At 42.6% G+C, this 25,061-nt stretch overlaps 1 protein-coding gene across 2 annotated transcripts in view; it reads right to left on the bottom strand.

Moving 5' to 3' along the window:
- The window catches only part of ARNTL (aryl hydrocarbon receptor nuclear translocator like), a 56,919-nt gene that overhangs the window by 6,488 nt on the left and 25,370 nt on the right, over positions 1–25,061 (bottom strand). Inside the window, exons 5-17 of one of the 2 annotated variants that reach the window (XM_044425640.1) lie at positions 24,189–24,227; positions 23,793–23,834; positions 20,270–20,427; positions 18,882–18,961; positions 16,983–17,075; positions 16,569–16,686; positions 14,484–14,633; positions 9,815–10,061; positions 7,551–7,657; positions 6,995–7,145; positions 5,695–5,783; positions 2,098–2,206; positions 1,414–1,507 (exon numbers count right to left, since the gene is read on the bottom strand). In XM_044425640.1, coding sequence (XP_044281575.1) covers positions 1,414–1,507; positions 2,098–2,206; positions 5,695–5,783; positions 6,995–7,145; positions 7,551–7,657; positions 9,815–10,061; positions 14,484–14,633; positions 16,569–16,686; positions 16,983–17,075; positions 18,882–18,961; positions 20,270–20,427; positions 23,793–23,834; positions 24,189–24,227 — 1,477 coding nt within the window. Of the gene's footprint in view, positions 1–1,413; positions 1,508–2,097; positions 2,207–5,694; positions 5,784–6,994; positions 7,146–7,550; positions 7,658–9,814; positions 10,062–14,483; positions 14,634–15,717; positions 15,894–16,568; positions 16,687–16,982; positions 17,076–18,881; positions 18,962–20,269; positions 20,428–23,792; positions 23,835–24,188; positions 24,228–25,061 lie in introns of those variants that run through there. The other variant, XM_044425641.1, reaches the window with a different exon arrangement.

Raw genomic sequence — 25,061 nt, 5'->3', positions numbered from 1 at the left:
CACAATGCGAATTTAACTGGCCCGCCCCACAGGTTTTGCACTTGCCGGGTGCATGCGGGGCTTGCCCGTGAGGAGGTCATTTTGGACTAGCTCGGCAGCTTGCTCACGGGGATATTGTTTTGGACTCGATTGGAGAAAATGATCTCCTCGTAAGCAAGCCAGCACCTCGCCATGTGTGCGCCCGGTGGAGGCTTGCTCGCGAGGTCATTTTGGACTCGATCTCCTCGCTAACAAGCCGGCGCCTCACCCCGCGCACCCCCATCCCCGCCTCACACGCGTGTGCACGTGCACCCTGCCCCCTCACTGGCCTGCGCCCGCCCCCCGCCGGCACCACCTTGGCAGCCCATGCCCACTGCTGGCACCTGTCAACTGGCCCCCTTTAGAAAAAGTCTGAGGACCCCTGATCCAGAGAGTAGGTTACTGAAGTGTTTGGTTCCTTTATCTTACAGAAAACCACTTTGGAAGTATCTTCCAAAATGAACAAGTGTGCAAGGGTGATATCATTTGCAGTGGATTCATGCTAGCCCTTATTTGTGAGTCAGACTTATGCGTGTGATTACAAATGAGGCTCTCAGTGCTTGTAGCATTTGTGCATTAGACACTGCTATCCATGGAAGGCCTTCTTCCATACGTTCCTACCTGATTGTTAGGATCCTCTTCGAAGCCTCATTTCTGGCTGCACCATGGCACAACAGGTCCTCAAAGTTTAATGTTTTTCAAATTTTTATGCTTAAATATAGTTTTGATACCTGCACATTATGATTGTCATCGTCGTCGTCATCATCACCATTTTTAGTTTTGGCTCCTTGTCTTGGTTTGCTTTTATGACTGTAAGCCACCCCAAGGGCACTTGTCAGGGGGGTGACACACGCAGCTAACAAAAAAGAGAACTACTGCCGAACTAAAAGCAGCAGTTTGCACTGCCATCTATTAACATTATGTAGTTAATATTTTGTGAAAACTGGGTAAGTATGCACAATGGATGAGGAACGGTACAGAAAGGAGATTATTTATACAAACAAGTAAAACACACTGAAAAGGACTTACTTCATACTCATGAATTGCAAAGCTTCATAGACAAACATCACTTTCCAGCAATTTAATAAGTAATTTTTGGCAGTACATATTCCAGCAGGATTCCAGATAGATCCGACTGCTTGAACTGAGTATCTAGGAATTAAAATTCTCTTTTTATATACTTTCCTATGGGCTTTCCAACAGGAGAGGGTTGCTCTGATGATGCTGTACAGGCCCTTACTTGGTTTCAGCGATACAATATTTATTGGGTGTTTGGGATTCTCAGTGGCCTAACAAAGCTACCACGCTTTCCTTCATGATAAAGGGCTGAGTTCCACCGAACAGGAGAAGGTCACGATAAAGCACAGCAGTTCTGAACCCAAATGTCTACCTCACCTTTTTGCCTCCTGGGGAAGATGCATCAGGGGGAGGTGTGCTGGTCATGTTCAGCGGGCTGGAGCCACAACTGGAAGGTGAAGAGCCTCTTATCCTGTAACACCGACATCAGCCGCTTTAGAAAGACCATGCCGAACGAAGCAATTATGCTTGAATATCAGGCATAGGACATGCTTACGTTGTGGAACTCAAAAACAATACATGAGAGCAATGCTTTTGTCATTAGAACTTACACACTTATTACGAAATACAAGCTGTAATACTTATTATTAAAAGTATGCGTCTTCTCTGTACTGTACTTCACAAAATACTTCATTTTACTAATCTCACCACTGTTGTTTTGAACAATTAAGTTTTCATCATTGTTTCCCATTGTTCAACATAGCCTAATATAGTTAGTTCCAGATGTTCTCTTTTTTCAAGTTTATTCAAAAACTTAGGCTTACATAAATCACTGTGAATAAGAGGACATGTAAAGCTATGGAACAAATACATGGCCTTCCTTCCTTTTCATGTTAGTCCCCAGCTCCTGGTACGACCTAGAGCAATGGCACATCCGCCAGCTGTTTCTTGTAATCTGAATGTAATCTGGTGGTTAGACTTGCTATATACTTGCTTGTGGAAAGGGTCATCCTTCTGAGAAATACATCTGAGTTGTTAGAAAAGAGCCAGGCTTTTTCTTACCTATGAATCTCCATAATTTCTTCAGCAATCATCCTGCCAATTTTACCAGCTCCTGCTCTTGTTCCACCTGGAATCCCAGGAACTGTTGGAAGGGACCTTTTGGGTCCACCTTAAAAAAACAAAGAGCAAAGAAAAAGTTGTAAAAGGGAAAAGCATAACACAGAGAAGTAGCGTACTTGCTAAGAGCAACTGGGAGAAGAAAAGTTAAAGCTGCTAGTCTCTCAGCTTCAGTTCTTCCTTTACCTATAAGAGAACTTAGGAGCTTTCCATTATTTTTCTGTTCAAAGCAAGATAAAGTCCTCCTTTGTCCTGTTCCCCCCCACATACTTATGAACTGGCTGATTAGGTACTTGCATTTGAAATTTGGAAGCTCTCTTCTGAGTATACAAATAACTAAGTAGGTACTCTTGTGTCTTATAGATGTGTCATAAAGTCACAAAGGAGGAATGATGCACATGTATTTTGCAGCCATCATAGCCATCCTGTTTAGACATGTTTCGACCCTGGAGGTTTGCTTTGGTTCGAGAGCATAAGCTTCTATGAAAGAGCAGCAGACATGTGAATGCGTCTTTCAAAATAACACTTAAAACCCATATTTCCCTCTCCATGCTTTCTTGATTCCATTAATAACCTAAAATCTCAGGCAGTTTTCAAACTAGGAACTCAAGTGTCTGCCCATGAAGGCATGGACAAAACAGAGAAATCAAGTCATCAACACTTTCGAATAAGTGAGGGCACAGATTAATAGCTAAAAGGAGTCAGCATAGTGGTATCGTGGTTTGAGCACTGGATCAGGGAGGGACGGATTTCAAATTCCCATTTCACCATGACGTCATCTCTTGGTTTTCTCATGAACTCAGCCCGATGCACCTCACAGACTTGCTGTGGGGATAAAAATGGTGGTGGTCAAGGATTGACGTACACTACCTTGAGCTCTTTGCAGAAAGCCAGGATAGGGATGTCATGAAGAGCTTCTCCAAGGCTGAAAACTCACCCAGCCAACATAATGGCTGCAACCGGTTTTGAACAGCTGCTACTGCTAGAGAAGTAAAATGCACTGCAAGGCTGGTTCAAAGGTATGTGCCATCTTTCCACAGCAGTGTGTCTAAAATGTCCCTTTGTTATGACATGTCTACCAAGGAACCGCTGTAACTTGCAGAGGATTTATGGGGGTGCTCTAGGTTGCTCATTTAGTTCATGTGAACAGCAAGTCAGGCCTAATGGGTCCCACCATTGTTTGGAGTGAGCCGAGAGCATGGCCATCCCACTCGCAGGAGCAGATTGATCAGGGTGGACAACCTCAGATGGTCTTCCAGGGAAGCTTTGCTGAATTCTAGTAAGGCGTTCCAGAGGTTACACCTCCTGCTTCTTAATCATCTATGCACAGAGCCTTTCATTATATTTGGACCTTCTGTATAACCTAGTGCAGGCTAATCGAGGTTATAAAATGCTACTAGCAACCTGTTACCTGAAATCACTTCAAGCCTGGGGGGAACGGGATCAGAGTCTCGGCATGCTGAGCAGAGCACCCTGCCAAGCAGGTAATCCATAGCTAATAGATGAAAGGGGAAAGCTCAGCCTATCTGCTAAGGGAAGCAAAATACAGACTGAACCCTGCACCATATTTCTAAGTTTTGAATCCCAAAGCATATTGTTGTTGCCCTTTTAACAAGATGATAACTTAAGGCACAATGTATTGTAAAGCTACAAGAGGCAGAGAATTTTTTTTAAGCTGAACCCATCAGATGTTTGTCTCAAGCTAAGAAATGGCTGCTGACAATTGCAATATTTTAGTCTCCACACAATTTATTGGATCTGGGGGAGGAATGCATGGATAACAAAGGGACAGAAACATGTAGGTCACCACAGGTCAACTATGTAAGGCCAATATCCTGCCTGGAACTTCAAGTCCCTTGCTGACAAGAGTCTAGCAGGCCTCACACACTGGCGCTTTCTTGAGACTTAATCTGGTTGATCAGCCCCGCTGCCTCGGCTTGCCAACTCTTAGCAGGACTTCCTCTGGTTAACAACTGCAGCAACTATTATCATAGGCTGCGAAACGAAGACCATGATGACAAAGCAATGGGAGTTAGCACACATCAAAACAAGCCACCAGTTCTTTTGACTATTCCCTTGCTTTATGTTAGCTCCCCATTCTTTGTGATAGCCTTCCACTTTTCAATATTTTTGCACAATTATAGGACTACAGGTTTTGTTTAAGTAAATGGATATGTGAAAAAGCATGAGAGAAAAAAATAATCTCGATCAGTGGTTTTCTACCTCTGGTCCATGGACCAGCGCTGGCCTGTGGGGGAGGGGGGCACATGCCACTCGCTGTGGACCAGCACAGGGGCGAGCTGTGCTCCACCACTTCTTCCTTGGTTTGCACTGCGTTTGTGGGGGTGGGGGCACTGGTGCCGCTGGGGAAGCCAGGGAGGGGAGAGGTGACTTGGTGGGAGGTGGTTGGGAGCCACACTATGCCGATTTTGGTATTTTGTTCTTTTGTTGGCATATTTTTGTGGCTCGGTTGCTGGTTGTTTTGGAGAATTTTCATTTTTTCAGTATTGTGTTTGGAAATCAATACACAGAATACTGTATTATGTGTATGGTGCTTTTTGTTTCTGCCTCAGTGGTCCCCAAAATGGTTTTCTTGTTTTCACTGGTCCCCAGCTGTGGAAAGGTTAAAAACCACTGATCTAGATAGTGTGTAAGATGGTTAAGATCAAGCTCTGGATTAAAACTTTTTGTTGAACAAGAGGAACCAGATCATAAGTAGCACAGAAGTAGAAAAAGTAAAAACATTAACTACATTCCTGTTTTTGCCTTTTTAGTGGCGACATATGCACTGAAATGCACAAATGTCACCTATGACAGGTTCATGAAACACCCAAATAAACTGGGGCTCTCAAACCTTAGCAAGGGTGAGAGTCACAAGATGTTCAGGCCCTACTTAACCTTTGGTCCTCAGCCCAGTCACAACAACCGAACAAATTACCCTGAGGTAATAAGGCTCTCAATAGGAACAAAATTCTCTGCCCTGATATACTGTGTAAGACTCTCTGTTACTTCAACTCTGTGTGTGTTCTTTGGTGCAGGGACCAATTTAGATTGATATACACTCCTCATGGGGATGCAGGTGGTGCAGTGGTTTAAACTGCTGTGCTGCTGGGCTGGTTGATTGAAAGGTCACCAGTTCGAATCTGCACAATGAGGTGAGTTCCCGCTGCTCTGTCCCAGCACCTGCCAACCTTGCAGTTCAAAAGCATGTAAATGCAAGTAGATAAAAAGGTACCACTTTGGTGGGAAGGTAACAGCGCTCCGTGGACTGGACTGACTGGACATGACTGGACTTAACGTCAAGGACTTCACCTTTACTTTACACTCATAAAATCTCAGAATAGTAGAGTTAGAAGGGGCCAGAGGACCATCGGATCTGACTCCCTGCTCAGTGCAATCCCCTTTCAGTGTTTGGAAACTTACTGAGCTCCTTGCATTGATCTAGAAGAGTCACATAAGCACACGACAGCTTGTAGATGTTGCAGTAGTGCGCTGTCTGGAGGAATAATGCAAAGGAAGGCTGCTAATAGCTCAACATACCTTCCCCGGCCTGGAGAACACTGTCCATGCTGTGAGGGGAAGCTGCAAGCTGTGGGAAAGTCACATCTCCACCATCAAGTACATTGGCACTGGGGGTTCAAAGGAAGCAGAAAGGCAAATTAAAGGCTTGTACGAAGCCAGTTATTCGGCATATTAAGAAGTGAAAGTAGAAGTAGAACTAGGCTACTGCCTTTGCCTTTTGGTTGCAACATATATACTGGAATCCACAGGTGCCCCTGTGACAGGTTTGTGAAACACCCAAATAAAGTGGGTCTCTCAAAGGGTAAGGGTAAGAGCAACAAGTCCCACTCACGTGACTGTGGAAGGCAGAAAGGCAAAAGCACATTCATTCAGGGATCTGCTTGACCCGGTTCTGCCATTTCATTCATTCATTCATTCATTCATTCATTCATTCATTCAATTCATTTAAAGGGTTCCCATTAGCATCATGCGCCTGTTCAGATGTTAAACTAGAACAGGATATGGTAACACATGAACACAGGCATGGGACTGATGTTGAAGTCAATCGCATGGCAGTTCTGGCCTCATGGAGCAATTCCGCCTGGTTGAAGATTCTGATACTGCAGGGCCCCAGATGCGCCCATAGTCCTACTTACATTCAAGCAAGCACGACAAGTCTCTCCAGATCTTGGCCACTCAGTGCAGCAAGATCAGGACTGAAGTGATGGGGTGGCTGGGCCAGCATGCAGGGCCCTATTTCCCTACTCACATATTGCAATACCCTGTTAATATGAATACCTAGACCTAAGGACAGAACCCGCTTTTATGAGACTCCAAGTAGAGCATAGCTGCCTTCCAGGGCTCCAGGAAATAGTACAGGGAAAAGTCCCTTGTTTGTTGTATAGCTAAATAGTTCTTATCCTACTGGCAACTTCAAGATAAGGAAGTTATATCAGACATGCAGGTTCCTGCTGCACAGCAAAAAATGTAATTAGGTGAGCTTTGGCTACTGGTAATTACAGAGATAAATAAATGACTTTCTAGGATCATCCGGCTCTACCATTTTATTATATTGCTCCTAGGATCAAGGAAAATTAGATTGTTGCAGAGTGATATGTGTACTTGTGAAACAACGATCTTGTCTACATTTTGAGGCCTTGAACAAGGAAGCGTTTCTGATATATAAATGTATTATATATCTTTACCTAGAAAAACACTCCTCTACAGATGCCATACTATCTTAAAAAAAGATAAATGCACCTTTTTAGTACATTCCCTGCACTGATACATGTAGAACAAGGTTAAGCATCCAGTGCATCACCTGAAGAAAAATACTTACGAAACTACTGTATTTGTTGAAACAATGTATTCTACTTCTTTGGTCCAAGGGTTCATGAAACTGAACCAACAACTCCTCAGTGTAATAAAAGATCCATCTTTGACTTTAAATTTGTAACAATTAGTAGTGATTTTCTCTCTTGACTGTAAAACTGAGAAAAAAGAAAAAGACAAAAATTAATTTAGGTATGTGCTCCTTTTATGGATGGGCAAAAAAATACGCACTGGACTGAGTCCACAAAGGGAGCCACAGCCTCGAACGCGGAATAGGGGGATGGAGCTGTCACGGACAGGGCATTTTGAGGGCTCTCCTTCAGAGGGTTGCCATAAGCCAGAGATGACTTGGCAGCATATTAGCAACAAATGAGCTCATGGCTTCCATTAGTTTTGAATGGGTCACATTTCTACAAATGTTCTACTATCTAATAATCACATCAATTATTTCCATTTTTTAAATCAGCAGTGCTATTTCTCCTATCCAAGTTCTCTTAATTAAAAACTCATAAATCTAATGTTCTGAGTTACTGCAAGCAATTTATTAATGCATAAGGTTTTACCTTGTCGATGACATTCTGCAAGGTGTCCTATATCATCTTGGTGAAAGTATTCATAACATGAAGTACCTAGAAGTTCCTGTGGTAAATATGCCAAAATTGCAGTGGCCCTAAAATATAAGAAGGCTATTTAACTTTTTACTTACATATTATAAATCACATGGTGTCAACTACTGTAACAATAGGAGGGCCAACTGACCAGGATGAAAATTGCTGTACCCTGATTCAGTTTCTTTAAGAGATGCCTCATTTGCAGGTATGAGAGAAGGCAATGGGTTGGGTCCAGAGTAGCTATGAGCAGAACTCATGAGACACCCCAAGCAGAAACCACTTCCACCAATTTCTATTCTGTTCTACAGTTTGTGTCCCCACAAAAAAGCCGTTCCAGAGGGTTGTGGGACTCCCTGGAAAAATGTAGGAAATGGCCCTGGGCACTGTGGGTGTAAATCACCTTCCCCATTCCTTCAGCAGGGAGCCTCTGCTGGAGCGTGATCCCTTCCAAAATTGGGAGGAGCCCACCTGTTTGCAAAATGGCAAGCCTGCATCCAAGCCTATATCGCAACTCTGCCCTGTAACAGGGTAGGGTGACTCAAGACAATTTACACAACCAGCTTTGTTATAGTCTCAGCTGCACTGTGCGGATTACGTTTTGTTATGAATAATGGGGTGTGGCTGACCAGAATAACATCACTGACTGATGAACTGGCACTGATTTAGAGATGATTCACAGAGGCTCCTGGCATCCACCCGCATGCACTTCCCTCCCCGAATGCAGGGCATTTGCTGTGCATGGATGCAACAGGCCCATCCGCTCCTTTGTGATGGATGAGTCTTCGCCATACGAAGGCAGCAGGCACGTTCAACTGCCTACCGCAGTGTGGGAGAGATGCAGCTGAACACTAGTGCTCTGTCACGTGTTCAAGTCATAGCAGAATAGGGACCAGCCTTAACTAATGTTCTGAATGAAGCACTTTATGTAACAGGTAAACACGGAACTGAATCAACCAAACTAGCATTTGAACGATATTACTGGGTTCCTTGTGTTTGAGTCATAGTTCATTACTCTAACTTTTGAAATCAACATTGCATTATTGATTTCACTCCCTTCCTTTACAACTTAGCCGTTAGTGCTCATCTTTGGTGCTGGCCTGACCCCACAGTTAACATGGTCGCTGGAGAGAATGCAGGCATTAGTATCTGGATCAAGTTTTTACTGCTTAATATTTATACATAATATTACATTGGCAAGGATCAAACAGTAAGCATTGAAAAATGAAAGAGGGTTCACCAGCCTTCATACAGATGGTACAATAAAGCCTTACACAAACCAGAAAAGAACATGTCTTCAGTTGTGAGGGCAAAGAGATCACTGCCACAGAGAAATTCCCACTCACTTCAGAGGAGGAACAGCCTACAAAGTGACACTTTCCTGTAATATTAACTCCATTTTTTAAAATGAATTGACATTTTAAAGTCAAAGCGTAATTTGTTCCTTGTTCTTTCTTAAGCATGACAACAAAGAAAAAATAATGTCCAGCAAACAAACTACACAGCTATGTTAATCATTTATAGATATGACTGTGGAAACCTCAGCCTTTGCCAAGCAGATATGGAAACGCAGGTTATCTATATTTCCATACAGAACCACATTTGTTCTTTTTCTTCCCTTTCTTAAAATTTGCACTCAAAATACTCAGCAATAGTATCGCTTAACCAACGATGAGGCAAATTCAGCAGCTCTGGACCTGTTCCTCCCCTTCCAACTTCTAAAATCTAAAATCAGTTATCAATAGCTTCCCCCCTCCCTGCTCCTTGTGACAGAAGCTATGGCTTTGTATGCTTCTTTTACAATCCAGTGGGGGCCTGTGGCTTTGGAAGGCCACACTCTGTCCAGCCCCATGTCTGTGGCTGCAGCCATGTAATTTGCTATCTCGAGCTTGGCTTTCCGAGTTAGACTGGGAGGAAAGGAGTAGTTTATATCAACATTGTGGAGAAGATTTATGCCCTTCTACAGGAATGATCATTTTTCAGCCCTGTGCCCATTTCCTTGAGCAAGTTATTACATTTCACACTACAGACAATATTTAAGGCAATAAATAATTTACAAAATCACAAACCTCACACAGATACATAATTGTTCCAATGTACTTTGTTATTTATTTTCACACTGACATTATTGCTGTTCCAAACAATCCATCTAACAGGTTAAGGAATAAAAATTAGTATCAGACCATGGACCAGGTACCATGAATGAAAGATGTCCTTACCTCTGATCTACAAATACAAATTTCCCATCAATTGCATGTCGAGAAACATATTCTGTTGGTTTAACCCTGATCTCTCCATTTACTGGTTGAGGAACTACGTGAGGATGCAACCGTCCAATTGCTACGAGACAGCTTAAATTACAGCCTTCGTTATCAGGCTCATTGTCTTCATCTAGTCCCATTTTTGTTGGAGGCCAGCTTTTTAAATATCCTGTGCTATGGATAGTGCAAAAGCTTTTGCGGTCTGCTACAAAAGAAGGTAAGGTTTATGTTATCAGTATGGTATTGATGAAAAATTGTAGGTTAGAGCTGATTTCATATAAAATTTTGACAAATTCTCCAAGCTGTCAGCAAAATCAAATTGAAGCTTAAGCTGAAATGAGTCCAGATAATGAGTATCGCCCAAGAGTGCCTGCAGTTGCTCTGACACAACCTTTTCAGGTGCCTTCCCTAAAACAGTATTTGCAACTGGGCAGTAGTCACTAAATACTGTTGAGACCAGCCTGGAGATGTCCAGAAGTGGTTGCATTACTGCCTCCTTAAGGATAGCAAGAACCAGCCCTTCATACAGAGATGCATTTAATACTCACCGGATCTACCCAGTTAAACCCCCTCAGTCAGTTTTGCTAGTTAGCATGGGCAAGGATGGTGAGAGCCCATGTCAAAGTCCTCAGGCTGCAGCTACTGAAATTCATCCCAGAAAATCAGGCCGATGGCAACAGAAGATACGTCAGCCAGAGCTGCACCAACAACAGTGTCATGTTTGCTGCAGAGCTTTGTCCCCAAGGTGCCATGCAAAACATTACACTTCTTTTACTGCCCACACTGATGCACAATAGACATGAGTTTGTGCTCTGGGGCAGGTTCGGCCACCTTCACCTTGAGCCTTATGCCATTTGCCCTCTAGCTGACATCCAGCCTGTTTCATCAACCGCAGCTCCTGAAGGACTTAGCAAATTCATATTTCCGCTTTTAAATATTTGTGGACATGTAGTATTACCCAAGTATTTAACTTCCATTTACACCTCATGGAGGCATCATGATCTGAGCACAACTGCAGTTGGAGAAGAAAGGCTCAAACCTGCTTAGAGGTCAACTGTAACGAAAGGTTAAAAGGCAACCTTAGCTTTTAATTAAAGGCTACCTTTATTAAAAAGTCAGAAGTTGAAAATTTTGAAGAATTTTTTAGCCACTCACTTTAGAGAATTTCCATAGCATAAGTTGGAAATGTTTTCCAAGAAATAATCTCCAGCAAGTAAAATGTATGTTTTTGCCTTTGTAAAATGTTTAGGTATCCATGTCAGTCACTGGGTTGGTACAACATAGCAATAGCCAGACATGATGGGTTGTTATGTTGTATTGAATCCAGCAACTTTTTCTGTGGGGTGGCTTGATTTTTGTGAACAAGCAGTAACCGCTCCTTTCACCAGTGCGCTCTGATTAAGAACATTTTGCCATCAGGACTTTAAATAAAAGTTTCATGTCTGCAAGCTATACAGCAGCTTTATCATTAACAACTTGATTTATTTGTTCCAACAGATTCTGTTTAAGAACTAGACTTAAAGAACACAAATGAACGTAACTATTTTAAGCAGTAACATTTCTTCAACTGTCTGTGGGCTCACAGGGAATTACAGGATTGGCAGCAAAATCTCTTTTTCTAAATGGCATTGTAAACAAAACAATCCAATCTCACAGAATTCAGTGGCAAAATCTGTAGCACAAGAGACCATAAGTTCCAAAAAAGCCAGTGAAAACCAGATTGTTTACCTGTAACTGTTGTTCGTCACACATGCAGGCTCTGTATCTGCATGCAGCCTGTTGCCAGGAAGATTCTACATTTAAATGTTGGTTTGGGTGGAAGCCCATCCCCTTCCTGCTCCTTGCATCTGTAGGAGGAGATCCTGCTCGTTCCCCAGTTCCACTGATACTGCCAATAGGTCCCAGAACTGAGAGAGGCGTGTTGTACCCCCTTGGTCTGGCCCATGCAGAGCAGGAAGGCAGCTGTGTTTGCTTCAACACCAAGTGGGGCTGGCAGGTGGCTTGTCTGAATGCACAGATGACTACTTAAAGAATGACAGTTACAGCTAAACAACCTGACTTTCTTTTTTGTGGTCTCTGTGCATCACACATAATAGGCAACTAGTAATCCTATCCTGAAGAGGACAACAGGATGGTGACATTATGGAGGACTGCAGAGGACTGCTCTATCGAAGGAGCAGTCTGCCCTTGCTTGGATGTCTCGCCTGTACTGCCTAGTCCATGTAGCTGCTCTGCCAAGGTCCTGCAAAGGTGTTCCTGCAAGGAAGGCATTAGGTGTCGCCATAGTTCATGTGAAGTGAAACTCTAGAAAGGACCAAGAGTTGTAGACTGGCCAGCTTGTAGGCCGGGGAGATGGCATTTGTGACAGGCTGCTAGTCTCTGAGTGGAAAGAGGAGGGCTTCAGCCCTTTCTGGAAGAGTGTGTGTAAGAATAGGAAGATGGGCTTGATTGTGGTGTCCAGTGGGTCAAGGGCTTTCTGTTGTGCAAAGGTGTTGAATGTCTGCCATTTGTCCAAGTAAGGCTTTCTGTTAATGGGATGGAAAGGAGGCTGGTTCTGATGCCCTTTGGCAGAGTATCAGCTCTGGGGTTTATGGTGAAATACACCACACTGTGAGGCACTTAATGTTGATGTCAGGGTGGAGGATTTTGCCCTGGTCTCACGATACCAGGACTGGGATGTGAGAGAGATGGAGGAATGTCCCATGGCAGAGCTGTGGAAGATGAGTGAGCCATGATTGCCTCAATCAGTAGAAGGTGATGAGGAGGCAGTCTGTCTTGTCCCTGCTGATCTTCACAAGCAGACTAATGCTCAGGAAAAATTGGGCTGGGGGCAGGGGAGGTAAAACAATGCCCCAGTCAGCAGAGGAGGAATGCCTCTCCCCAGGGAGCTGGCCCCTTGTCTTCTCCAGGAGCAGAAGTTCGTGCAAACCATGTTGTGGGTCAACTGCCAGTTTGTCCTGTGAGAAAAATATCTCTTAGAGGGCTCTGGTGCTCAGTTACCACTTGCATATGTCAAGGCCCATGTGAATGAAAGTGTCTGCCAGCATGTTATTTGTGCCTGCCACATGGATGCTTCTGCTGATGCAGCAGAAGCATCCTGATGGCCTGTTTCAGGATGCATGATTTTGAGCATGAAATCAACCATGCTCCACCTTGTTCATTGAGATATAGTATCATGGACTTGTCTCTGGCTATCGGTGTGTGGAGCCTGACTGCAATCCATCCACGGTGATGAAGAATGAGGACTTTGGGGGTCAGAAGCTGATGCCTGTTGCCAAAATGCAAGGGTTGGACCAGCAGCAGTGGCTGTTCCTCATGGATGGGGAGGCTGCGGAGGTGTGTCTCATGTGAGTTGTCTGATATGCAGAATGTGTGGACAAACCACAGTTGTACGGGTCATATTCAGAGCCTCACAAAGGAGACCACTGCCACCGTTGTGACCATGAGTCCAAGCAGTTTTTGTATTCTGCTGGCTGTAATGGTTACTCTGATCAATGTGGATGCTTTGGACAATGGGAGGAGAGCTTTTGCTGAGGATAAATGGAGGGGGAGACCTATGAAGAGGATGGGCTGGAAGGAGGACAAAATGTATTTCTCATGGATAATACAGAGTCCCACAGTCTATTGGAGAGAGCAGGTGGTACAGATGGGATGTAATAATTCTACCTTAGATGGTGTAACTAGGAGACAGTCATCAAGGTACAGGAAGACTTGTACTCCTTGGTGGCACAGATGTGAGCAAACCACTGCCATGCATTCAGTGAAGGCTTTGGGGGTAGTTGAGAACCAGCAGGAGATTAAAAAAGAATTGGACCATCTTATCTTCAGTCTGGAAGCACAGGAAGTGGTCTATGGTAATGCTGAAATAGACATCTTTCAAGTTAATTGAGGGGAACCAGTCTCTGCCCTGCAGGAGAGCTGGGATGTCCTGGAGATGGACCATCCTGAAATTCCTTGGTGTGGTAAAGTGAGTTATGGTAGCCTCATAGTTTCTGATTTGAAGGCTGAGCGCTCAGGCCACACAGACCCACCTCACCATACTGTCCAGGCATCAGCCTTCCTGTTCTATTGACACTGAGTGTTCTCATTGTGATTGGTTCTGCACGAAGAAGTTAGGACAATTTTATTTTATATATGAATTTTATATATGAAAATTCTATTTTATATATGAAGTAAAGGGTGGAAAATGAAGTTCATGGACAGATGGGTAAAAAGGATGCTGAATAGGGAGCCAAGGAGGAGAAAGGGTTAATAAACTAAAAAAAAAAAAATCAAGTTCAGGAGAGAAGCACTTCCTAATACAGGCATGGAGGCAGTTGAAAGGGAACTTAGGGAATGGGCTGGAGGCCCTCCCATGGGGGCAAAGAAAAGGAAAGGGAGGGGCTCCCACCCAAACTAACACTTAGATATAGAATCTTCCTGACACCAGGTTTCAGGCAAGTGCAGAACCCGTATGTGTGATGCACAGAGAACACGAAGAAGAAAGTCAGTTTTTCTCTCTCCTATTGCTTTTGCAAAGCTACAATTCTGCAGTGTAGCTTATTAGATCCCAAATAAACATCTTATTGGCAGAATTCAGCCAGAATCATTTGCCTAAATTTTTTAAATCAATGCATACTACTGATACCTTTCTTCTTAGAACAGGTAGAAGGAAAGTCTTTGTCTTCTGTTTTCACGGATGGTCTGTTGCATTTCATCCTACAAAAGAACGAACGTCTTGCTCCAGAACATAGTCGTGATGGCCCAGGCGTTATATCTGTTTTAACTGGAAGTCCAGCTGCATGGGGGGAAAGCACAAATCCAATCTGGTGGATTTCCTTTTTTTCCCCAAATCTACAGCCCTTCTGACTTATGTTATAATAATCTCTGAATGTGCCATGGTTTCACAAAAACTGGTGGAAGGTTTTGAGCAGGTTCCACAGGGCTCTGCCCTGGGCCAAGAACTCTTCAACACTTTTTGTTATCCATGTCTTAGGTAGACGAAGGGATGGAAGAACTCTTGTCAACATTTTCAGATAGATGCCTATGTACCAGAAAATAGGAAGTGACCTTGAAAGAATGGGAAACTGAGCTAAAATCAACCTCAAGACAAATGCAAAATCAAATGGGTTAGGAATCAAATGCACATATATAGATTAGAGGCATATAGTTGGTAGCAATATATATGAAAATGATCTCAGAACTGTCATGAGTCAGCAGTGCAACTGCAAAAACATCTAAGGTGGTTTGAAGCTGTATTAATATAATAAAACATAGTTTCCAAATCATGAAAAGTAATGGTTCCATTTTACTCTGCACTACCCAGACTTTGTTTATAAGGGCTGAGTAGGGCTGTGAAGGACAGGGCCTTTTGGAGGGTGTTCATTCATGGGGTTGCCACAAGTCAAAGATAACTTGATGACACACAGCAACAACATCACCTGGACTTCAGTTGGGGTACTTGTCCAGTTCTAGATATCGCTCTTTTTAAAACATAGAGACACATTCAAATGGCAACCAAGGTGGTGAGCACTATGGAAAATATATCCTTTGAGGACAAAGTTAAAGTGGTACTGTTAACCAAGAGCTGTAAAAATGGAGAAAGGATGTAACATTCAGCAGATACCTTAAAGGATGTCACACAGAAGGAGGAATAGGTTGACCACAAAGGTCAACAAAGGACTAGATTTAATGGGTTAAGTTACAGCTGAACTATAGAGATGGTTGTATCTTGTCAAGCACAACTGGTTAATGATTGTATATAACAACTGACAAAGGGTGTGCCATATTCTTCTGTAATGCATTACCAAGGAGACAATAACTCCGTTCTGGAAACAAAAACTGCTTAATGGTAATATTAATTTAATAATGGAACCAATTACCTGAAATAACTGGTTCCCTTTCTGGAGGTCTTCAGGTAGAGGTTGGAGAGCCATCTACTGAGGAAGATCTAGCTCTAGCTTTCCTGTCTTGATCAAGGGGTGGACCAAGATGGCCCATAAGATCCCCTTACCTCTATGGTCCCATGCTCTTTTAGGGGATTTAAGATGCAGATGCTGTAGTTTAGGCAGCTGGGAATGACAAATGTGTTTTCTCAAGTATAAAATGTTTCTTTGGCTGGAAGAAATGTTGGTCAAACTTGCAGCTTTGATATGTGCTCTAATCCAATACAAAATTACTTATGCTGATAGGACAGCAGGCTGGCAATAGCTAGAACTTCAGAAGTGAAATGTCTAGAGTAGCGGATTGGGCATGGGGCTCTAATGCTACTTGTGTGTGAAAGGAATTTTGACATCTCCGTTGTGTCTATGGTAAAAGAAAGCCAGCATGACAAATAGTCTGCTCATTCCTGAATGATTCCTACTGTACCATTTCATTTCCTGAGTCTACATACTGTTGTAGAATAGGTGCGAGAAAAGATGCCCCAGTCATAAATCAAATGAATGCTGGCATACATCTGAAGAAATCCAAAACTACAGACATTTCCAAATAGTGGATCTACCCAATATTAGTCCACATATGTATGTACAATAGCCAGCAGTTGATGACTCTTAGCTCAAGATGTGAATTAACTACATAGCAAAGGATGGTATGAGAGTTTTCAACTCCTACATAGAAAAGGATGGTATGATCTCTGATGGCTGAATTACACATACATACAACCACATGATACTGGAATTACCAAGACATGTGAACTAGCCAGGAGAGCTAGACAAACATTTAAAACACTCACTTTTGGCATCTATGAGCCTTTCCCGCGGTGCAGTATCAGAAGAAGAGAGCTGCTCCTTAACTTTGGCAATATCTTTTGGATGAAGGTAATCAAATAAACTTTGACCAATCAAATCATTCTGTCAAGTCCAAAAATATATATCCAGTCAAATCATTACAGACAAGTAGAAATGCTTTCACCAAGAAAAATATTAGTATTCTTTTCTGTTTCCATTCAATTTATTTATCCTTTAAATAATGACTGAAGGCAACAACCAGGATTTTATTCCCAAGAACAAACTGAGAGAATCCATTTCAATCTACAAATACTGATCAAATTTTAACAGTTTCTAACATAGTTCAACTATATTTAGCATTTGATCAAAGAAAATATTTTACAAGGTTCTGGGTTTTTCTAATGCATCACAAGAAGTACCTGACTATAGTTGAGGATTTTGAAGACTGATTCTGAAACAAACAGTATCTTTCCTCTGTCACAGCCCACAACGAAGAGAAAGCCATCTGCTGCCTAATTGGGGAAAACAGAACAACCGCAGTGTAAGAATCATATTGATAGAGTATCTTATACAATTCAAAAGTTATTTGCAGCACGCAGTTGAATTCTGGTGATCACTAGTTTTCCTCCCTCTGCATTTAATCATAACTATATTAGCACATGATAAAGCAAAACAGAACACTAATACAAACCTTTGTTGCTATTTCCAATAAAAATGCCCCAAAATGTAAAGGCAAAATAATCAAGCATCAATGCTAAATGCCTAATAGTATTAGGTTCCATTTGGTCACAGCTGACACATATTAGGTTAAAAATAAATGATTCTGCCATGTTTTCCCCCTTTCTTCTTCTTTTACACTTAAAAGCTGACTTGAAGGCCACAGGAGGTGAGGGATAATGGTTAAGGAGCTAGAATCCGCCTTCTCTTACTGTAACAAGACCTCCTCAGAATTTAAAAACACTTCCAGGAGCAGTTCCTATATTGGGGTGGAAACAAACACAGAAGCAGGAGAGGCAAAAATGACTCACTTTCCTTGGACTATTGCCAGCAGCCTTTCCAAATGGGCTTCTAGGAAACCAGAAGAAGAGTACTGGCTGGAAGCAAGTCAGATTAATTCCAGGCAGGCTCCAGAACATTATTCTTGTGTGGTGCCTTATCAGCCATTTGGGGAGCAGTTATATGCAGAAATCACAGGTGTTACACACCAGACCCTTTTTAATAAACCCACCATATGTTCTATTAGGCCAGTGAGGATTGCATTCAGCCTTCCCAAATCTGTAACCATTCAGATCTGTTGGGAGCACTACTGCCATCCCCGCAGGCTGTGCTCACTCCACAAATTATATTCTGTTCACTGAGGTGTCAGCACAAGTCTGTAAAAATTCACAGAAATTTTGGCAACGAAGATCAAAAAAGAACATTTCATGCTGTGCAGGGCACTCAAGGTCCAAAATATGGGCCCAACTTTAAAAAGAAGGACTTTGGGATAATTTTAATTACTGACAAATTGCAATGTTTACTTGACTGCTAAGTGGATGCACTGTATCATAGCAATTTGCTGTAACATGAATGCCCTATATCAAAAATTTCTTCTAAGTTTTATATATAAATTTTTAAAACTTTAGATCAGACAAGAAATCATTGGGTAAAGCACATGTGACCCTCCAAGTCCAGTACAAGTGCACTTAGAGACTCTGTATTAAATACAGGGGGCATTGTGCCCATAAGGAACTGGGCTTAATGGCCAGCCAAACTTGAGAAACTAAGGAGTTTTGTGTATTATCATTTCCTCTCAGGAAACACATTTCTAGACTTAAAACATAACAATATTATGAGTCATCTAACCACTTTTTGCCATCCCAGCCAGTTCATTAATTAATCTTCAGTTAACTGGCTACTAATCCAGCATTCCACCTTCCTGGAAAACCTACCCAACAGTTGTTTCACTTAAACAAGGTCAGCACAGCATGCCCTTATACCACAAGCTTCTGATGTACTACTTACGTCAAGAAGACTAATTGTGAAAAGAGAGCTGTAGCTTTTCCTTCCATCTCTTACATTGGTCAATGGCAGTACCCAACAGGACACTAGGGCTATTGTAAATTACACTGTGCTACTATAAGGGAACTCTAGAACATCACCAGTAGCATTAATTGATACAGCAGGTCCCTTACATGAGAGCAACGCAATTTATATTAGTACCCATGTTGCACTGTATACTGTTCAGAATCCCTGGTTAAGAAAAGTCAATTATACTTAAAAGAATTAGTTATTGCATAATATATACATTTATTCACATATACAACATTAACACATACCCTAAGAATAAGATGTTTTAACTCATCATCTGACAGAAAAGCCGGTTTGTAGTTTGCTTCAGTATATGGGTTTGCTGCACCTTAAAGCAAGGTAGGGAAACACAAATTACACTTAAATTAGCCAACCATGTTATGTACAGTGGGTGTCAATTTCCCATGTACAGCTATTATTACTGTCTCTATGCTATTTTCTACTTACGCTTAGAATGATGCCTGAAATTCTATATCCAAGTAAATGTTGTCAAAAGCTACTGTGAAACAGCTAATTTAATTCTGCAATTCTTTGATTTTGCAAAGTCTTTAACCAAAGAGGGCTGGTATGATATAATGTCTTCCCAATTTTGAAACTCTTGACAGCACAAACACATCACTAGCTACTTCAAAGCTTACACAGATTAGAGGCCAGAATGTCACCACATTCCTAAAGTTCCTAGGTGGTGTTAAGCAAACTAATATTCTCTAGACAGGTTCACACAACCAGAGATTAGTAGCATGACTTTAAAAAGCTACAATGGTTTTCAGTATGTGTCATCCGCTACTACAAATATTGAAGCTGCCAAAGGCAGTTGCTTTACTGTATCATGTTGTGTGAACTTGGGCAAGGTGGTTTGTTACTAGGGATGTGTGAGAAATCCATTCAGGGATGGGAATCTGATGTATTCCCTGTGTTCAGCTCCTTGGACTCGAGTCCGCTTTGCAGTGCCCCTTAATCCAAGTTTCTGGCAATCACTCCCAACATCTGCAGGGCACTTGCCAGGAGTCAAGCCCCATGAGCTGTGCAAGCAACAGCTACACGAGGCACAGAAGAAGACTGGTCACTGGGGTTGCTGGGAACCACTGGCAGTGCACCTCTTCTGCATCCTTCAGTCATTCTTTGGGCAGGTGGACCTGGTGTGGAAGGTTCCCCTCATCAGGTCTGCAAGCATTCATGGACTTCCTCTTGGCTCAGTTCACTTTGCAGGACCAAGCCAAGCATGAAAGGAAGTCCACGGATGCGAGAGGGATGGATTCTGAACCGGTTTGTTCCAACCCTATTTGTTACTATGCTTAACAAGCCACTTCGGTGTCCAGAACAGTTTGTGGGTTCTGGGGTGGCTTGTTACCGTGGGTTCACTTGACTGGGCCACCTTACCTGGGTTCACTTGACAACGGCACCTGAATAGTTACAAAGCATGCACTGCATTCCACCATGGCTTATTTAAGCATGGCTTATACTGCTGGCCAGCAACCGTACAGACCCAGTCTTAAGTTCCAGTCCCCTTCGGCAGTATGGGATTATTGTTTAACTGGAGTACTGTATTATTTTGAATGATCATTCAAAAGCTTTAGTAACTTAGTTCCTGGACATCATACATACCGACTGTGTCCACACGTTGTTTAAAACTCACCTCGTAATGTCTTCATGTGCTGAACAGCCATTCTCAGTACCGTAAGTTTATCTAGTTTCCTTGACATAGCATTGCATGTTGGGACTAAAGAGGCCAATTCATCAATAAAGCTGTTCATCTTATCACGGCGCCGTTTTTCAATCTGACTGTGTGCCTCCCTAAGCAATAACAAGATAAATATCATGCAATTTCAGCTATCCAGAGTTAAACTGTAAGGCATAATTAAATTTGTAAGAATGAGCAAGATTGCTTACATGGTCAGTTATCTAAAGAAGAACCTTTATTTAAGGCTTTGTAATAGAAAGCTTAATTAGCACTGGCTTTGTGCTGGAAAGTTTAATTGGATCTGAAACAATCTGAATGGGGAGAAGTAATTTGGGGTTCCAGACTCCATCCATGCTAATTTGAATGAGAGTATGTAAACAACATATGTAATCTTGGGTATATAAAGAAAAGGAGAATCTGTAAAGTATGCCAACTGTTTAACAGTAACTACAAAGACTAATATATTCTACAATTAATCTATTCTGGGATTCTCTGACCATTGTAACCAAAGGTTGCATGAGCAGAAGGTTAACATTTCTATTCCTTCTTCATTTGCAACAGCACAAGTAGTCAGCCGATTCTCCAGCAGAACATCAGCCATAGTGCTGAGATGGGGGAAATCATGAAACAACATATACAGGCCCCTTGTACCATCACTGGTGGTTCTTGCTCAAGCTGACTACACCAGATTTTCATCAATTCTGCCCTCCCACTGCAGCCCCTGCCCCATGGTGAATGATGTTCAGAAGATCTTCCAAGTTTCCAGGTAGGGCTTTCCATTCTGTGGTACCTCGACTGCCCAGACTCCCCAGCCTGCCTCTTTCTCAATATGCACCTTCCCTGCACAGCCTTTAGTGGATTTTTTGGTTGCACCACACACTGGCCCAGAGGCACCTTTACAGCCACTTGCACCACTGCTGTAACATGAAGAAAGAGAGCAACTGGTTCAAAGACATCTTTGGAGCATTCAATGCCAAACACGTACATCCATGACGGAAAGCAAAGAAGAGGAGAGTAACCAGGAAAAGGTAAAGGTGCTTTGCAGTCTGCAAAAGTTGTGCAGTTGGGCTACATATTTCACTCCTGTCTCTGCAGCTAAAACACAGCCGTACTCAACTGCTAGTGCTCCTCTAACGTTATTTTGGAAAGGGCTGGGAAATAAGTTATGGCAGAAGCTGCTGCTGCTGTGGCCACAATGAAAACTGCTCTACCAAGATGAGTGACTCCATCACTGTCCCATGACAACCAGAGCGGATGCTCTACCAGCTCTGTGGCACCTCCACACTGCAAGTGGAGGAGGAAGGGGATTACAGAAGACCTTTTGCCAGGACAGCTCAGCAGCCTGCAGGAGCTGGAAATGTTTGCCCCTTTTGAGCAAAAGCCACGATGCTGGGCTTGCAGCAGCTGCAATAGAGCAGACTGGTCTGCTGTCCCACCAGTAAGCACTGCTGCATACCGAAGTGATTTGCACGTCAATGCCAGAAGGAGGCTCTTGGGATGATGCTAAATTTTGTGGAACTTTCTGCATGTCCCAGGCCACTTTTGAGACGATAGCTGTAGAAATAAGTCCCATAATTTGCCGTTCAGACATGGTAATAAGGACATACATTTCAGGGTTTTGTTTTGTTTTTTTTAAAGCAGGGCTGATTCTGTACAAACTTGCTTTCACCACTGGATAAGCTCCCCTTCAGTACTACTTCCAGAATAAGGAAATCTACTGTGTGCAAAATCTTTAGAGGAACTGTGCACATTCTGAATAAGCTTTACCAGTCTGATGTCAGAGGATAAGAAAAGGAACATGAAAGGACTCTATGAAGTGGGCTTCCCTTGAGAGGAAGGACATTCATTTCTTCAGTACCTGCATTTTAGCTTTGTTTGGGAGGGCTTGCTTTGTTTGCTCTACAACAGTAAATGTTTTTATAGCATGTTGTTCCAGGCGCTTGTGGACTCTAAGGGGAGATGTATGGGCTCCTTCAGAACAACCCAAACCTTTTAGGACTAGGGCTGAGAAGGCTATCATTTTCCTCAGCAATCACTCAAATCACCCCCCACCCCCACATCTGCTGAACCCACCATCTGAAACAGCAACATGCCACAAAGCATGCAATTTGCTATCAGTGGATTTGAGACCATTATCCACATGTCTGCCATACACAGTGATTCTAAGTACTGCATAATACAGCACCAGAAACACCTATTCCACCAGCAACTGTTATACAGTATAGTAGAAAAGCCACTCATCCTCACCATACCTCAACCACACCATGGTAGTCATATGTCATGTAAGCATACTTTCCCCCTAAGTATCCCCGTGACAAGCAGGAAATGTATAAGCTTTTCCCCTCATCCAATCACCCACTTGATAGAATCTCTATGTAAGCCCCTCTCCCCTGCTCTGCATTAGTCTATTCATCCTCATCCTCATCCTCATAATTTCATTTTATTAGATACAATCACACCACCTTCTCTTTTGCAAGATATCCCAGTGACAAAGCACTGCTTTAGATGGCACTCCCCAGATGAAAAAAGTCTACCGCCAGTAAAGTGCAGACACATCATCATGCCTGAGTGAGCAAATACAGAACAGCAGCCTGGACTATTCTCATAGTGCCACTAAATGTCTGCAGTGGCACTCTGCTAACCATGGTTTCACAACAAAGAGTTCTAAAGAGTTGTGTGGCCTTGTTTGCCTGTTCAAACAACCGACATGAAAGCTAAGAAACAGCTCCTCCGTGCAGAGGCAGGCCAATGTGTGGGGGTGAAACCAGACTAATGGCATAGTAGGCATGGCACTGTACTTGAGAAGCAAGGCTGAGGCAAGAACGCTTATTGTGCTCTCAGAGACCAGTTTGGCTGGGGACAGCAGGAGCTGGCATCATGGGTGCCATAGGAGCCTCTTGCTGAAGGAAAGCAAGGTGGGGTGGAGCCAGTGAAGAAGAAACCAGAACACAAGCCATGTCTCAGGCTGTTGAGGACCAAGGTGGGATCAGGATTGTTGCCTCTCTGACTGATGGAGAACAGAGCTGGCAACAGAGACAGCAGGATGAGCAAAAGTGGCTTCTGAAGATGAAGACAGAGCCAGAAATCAAACTGTTTCTCAAACAGCCAGAGGGGGAGGGTGGGGGGAAAGGAAGAGTGAGTGACAGTCACTTCTAAGGATGTCAGAGTGAAGGGGGAACAAGGAACTCATTTTTCAGATAAGCTTAGCATAATGTGCTAACATACCCGTTCTGTCAGTGCAAGCTGCAAGAAATGTATGAGGCTTGTCTGGCAGAAGGTTGAAAACAAATGTTGTAATATGTGGATCTCTAAATGAAAAGTCTTTTAGATACAACCAGTTCTTGTGGTACAGAAATATTTCTGATAAGCTTGGGATCAGGCAAGAGAACTCAGTTCAGGCATAGCCCACATACTGTTATGTGCATCATAAGCCCACATACTGTTCACTGATTTAAAAAACAACAACTCATGATGTTACCTTGCATTTTTAATTCTCCCTTGCTGGTCTGTATACTCCAACCTAGAGGGGAGGAAAGTGACAAGTCATATCTTGGTAATGATTGCCATGGGGATGTGACAGATGCTTTTACAGCCAAAGCCTCCTTGAACATGTGGAAGCAGATATCCAGTGCTCTGGACCCCAATCAGTAATAGTTTAGAAGGATCACAATTGTGTATGTTCTCACCACGATTAGCATTCCTTGCTGATCAAGGTGCTGTTAGGACTTGGCCCTCCTGTGTTTGTACATTCTCCAAATCCCAACAGACCTTCCCCATGAAGTATGCTCAGCCTTTACTTTCTGCAATGATCAGAGCTTTAGTTTAAATGCATTTCTCATTTCCAAAACCTAAAGCAGTTCAGGTGCATAAATACCTTCCATGCTGATCATCCTTGTCTGTATCCATGCCTTCTCTATAAAATCAAAACAAAAGATAGGTCAACTTGGTACACATGCAGTAGTAATCATACCTTCCTATCCCACATGGCTAAAACAGAAGCATTTATTCACGTGAAGTCAGAGGTACAACTGCATCAGTTATTATTTAAAGATAAAAAGTTATCTTTTGGGAAGTGCAGGCTGCTTTCTCAAAACACAGAGCAACTTCAGGTGAATAGAAGTAACTGGATGTGTCTTTGGAACTGCCCATGCTTTTGAATACATTTACATATGAGCCTTAATGTTAAAAACAGCTTTAGAGGAAGATTCCATTTATAGTAAGGCCTGACCTAATTCACTTCTGTTTTCCACATCTTGGTACAACTAAAATGGTTCTGCAACATCACCATATACTATATTTTCTCTTAGGTTGCATACGTCACCAATGACCAAGTAGTTGGTAAATGTAGTATATCATGAGACAAAGTAAGGTAGCTTATTAGATCTTATGCTGGAGGAGGGGAAACTAGATGCTTTATTTCCATTTGTAGCAGAAACCTGATTACCATAATATCTAGCTTGGCTCCTAATAGAACTAAAACATGCAAACATATTATTGATTCTAACGACAAGCACATAAGTTAAATTTGAAGACTGGTAACAGTCTTCAGAAAATGAAAGAATGTATTGCTCATTTATTTTTCATCCAACCTTAAACATTTTCTATTTACTGTTACTGTATGTACTTGAGAAAAAGCAAAATGGTTGTGATGGTCCAACAGAACAATCCCTAGTTGTGTTGCTTAAAGAAAGCAGCCAAAGAACTACTGTAGGTAATGAGATTTTAAGTTATTGTCAATGTATGAAGC

Source organism: Varanus komodoensis, unplaced genomic scaffold, assembly GCF_004798865.1.
Source record: "Varanus komodoensis strain SLA01 unplaced genomic scaffold, ASM479886v1 scaffold16, whole genome shotgun sequence".
NCBI lineage: Eukaryota > Metazoa > Chordata > Lepidosauria > Squamata > Varanidae > Varanus > Varanus komodoensis.
The sequence above is the reverse complement of the archived record's forward strand: the minus strand, read 5'-3'. Positions and strand labels throughout refer to the sequence as shown.